This window comes from Mandrillus leucophaeus, unplaced genomic scaffold (assembly GCF_000951045.1).
Source record: "Mandrillus leucophaeus isolate KB7577 unplaced genomic scaffold, Mleu.le_1.0 Scaffold49, whole genome shotgun sequence".
In the NCBI taxonomy this organism is placed as follows: Eukaryota; Metazoa; Chordata; class Mammalia; order Primates; family Cercopithecidae; genus Mandrillus; species Mandrillus leucophaeus.
In genome coordinates, this window is record NW_012105253.1 from 1,544,442 (window position 1) to 1,546,115 (window position 1,674).

General features: G+C 47.1%; 1 protein-coding gene across 1 annotated transcript in view; it reads left to right on the top strand.

Moving 5' to 3' along the window:
* The window catches only part of DENND2A (DENN/MADD domain containing 2A), a 156,309-nt gene that overhangs the window by 68,667 nt on the left and 85,968 nt on the right, over positions 1 to 1,674 (top strand). Inside the window, exon 6 of the mRNA XM_011995498.1 lies at positions 561 to 761. Coding sequence (XP_011850888.1) covers positions 561 to 761 — 201 coding nt within the window. The remainder of the gene's footprint in view (positions 1 to 560; positions 762 to 1,674) is intronic.

Genomic DNA, 1,674 nt, shown 5'->3' on the forward strand with positions numbered 1-1,674 from the left:
TAACGTCTAGGGATTGAGGCAGGTGACCTTGCACTTGTCCAAGAAGAGAAACGGCTCACACCTGTCATCCTAGCACTTTGGGAGGCTGAGGCGGGCGGATTGCCTGAGCTTAGGAGTTCGAGACCAGTCTGGGCAACACAGTGAAACCCTGTCTCTGCTAAAATACAAAAAATTAGCCGGGCGTGGCGGCGTGTGCTTGTAGTCCCAGCTACTTGAGAGGCTCAAGGGGGAGAATTGCTTGAACCTGGGAAGTGGAGGTTGCATTGAGCTGAGATCGCGCCACTGCACTCCAGCCCAGGTGACAGAGTAAGACTCCTTCTCAAAAAAAAGAGAAACTGGATTAGATTTATATCACTCATCACACATTTTTGGTAACTGGATGATACGTGTTCATTGAACACTTACTGGTATAACCGAACTCCACCTACCCTGGGAAGGTGTAGAGGAACTAGACCAGTTCCTCTTCTCAATTTCATTGTCTTGTCCCTGGTACCACCAGTTATCCACTGGTTAGTCTCGTTTGAATTCATTTACTCTTCTTTTCTCCTTTTCCCTCATAGCAGTCATTGTCCAAACCTGCTTTTTTCCGACAAAATTCAGAGAGGAGGAACTTCAAACTGCTGGACACTAGGAAGCTGAGTCGGGATGGAACTGGGTCCCCTTCCAAAATCAGCCCCCCCTCCACTCCCAGCAGCCCTGACGACACTTTCTTTAACCTTGGAGACCCACAGAACGGCAGGAAGAAGAGAAAGATACCTAAGGTAATGGTGGCAACAAGCTTCATGCTCAGATGTGCATGACCCTTTCTCTGTGAAAGCAGAGGGGTCTGGGTGGGGACTACATCACTGGCGCCTCTCCCACCTGTGTTGCTGCAGGCCAGGGGGACACAGTGAAGCCAGCAGGCTGGAATATCTGGACCTTCATCCTGATCATTTTTGTGGTCCTGTGGTCTTCCTCTTAGCCACTCTTCTCCCAATCTCAGCTGCTTGTCTGATCCCAGACAAGGTTTTAATGCCCATCCTCAAAAAGCCACAGCTCCTTCCTTCATCGCCACAAAAAAACAGAACTCCATCCATCATGCTCTGACCTGAGACTTGGTCTACACCCGCTGCAGAGGCAGGTCCCAGTCTGTGTTCTGAGACAGCCCTTGTCAACAATCCTCTTGTGGCTCTTTGAAGCCAAAAAGGTAAAATATTCCCAGGGGCTTGGATATATACATCTTTATGCATCTGTTGTTGGTTACATTTCCTTTTGCGCAGTTTCAGTGCTGCAGTTTGGTCTCTCTTCATTGACCAGTTTGGTACTGTAGGGTAGGCAAAATTTCTCCTCTACCCTCTTAGGGTCTCCAGCTGAGCCTTAGATTTAAACTGACGTAAGACAATTAACAGGAAAAATGCATACTCATTTTATTTACAAGTACGTGGGAGCCCTCAAAAGAAAAATGTAAGACCCAAAGAAGTGACTGGGTCTATGTGTTTATATACTAGGCTGAACAAAGAGCGGCAATTGTGGAAAAGTAACCAGGAAGATAGGGGTTAAACAAGATTTGTTTGATTAGATTTATCTTGGCCTCAGCTCGCCATCGCTGGTGATAATGTTTCTTTCCTCCCGTTATAAGGAGGGCCTCTTTTATGTGGAGTTTCATCTCCTGTTTTAAGAAGAAAAGGGAAGGTC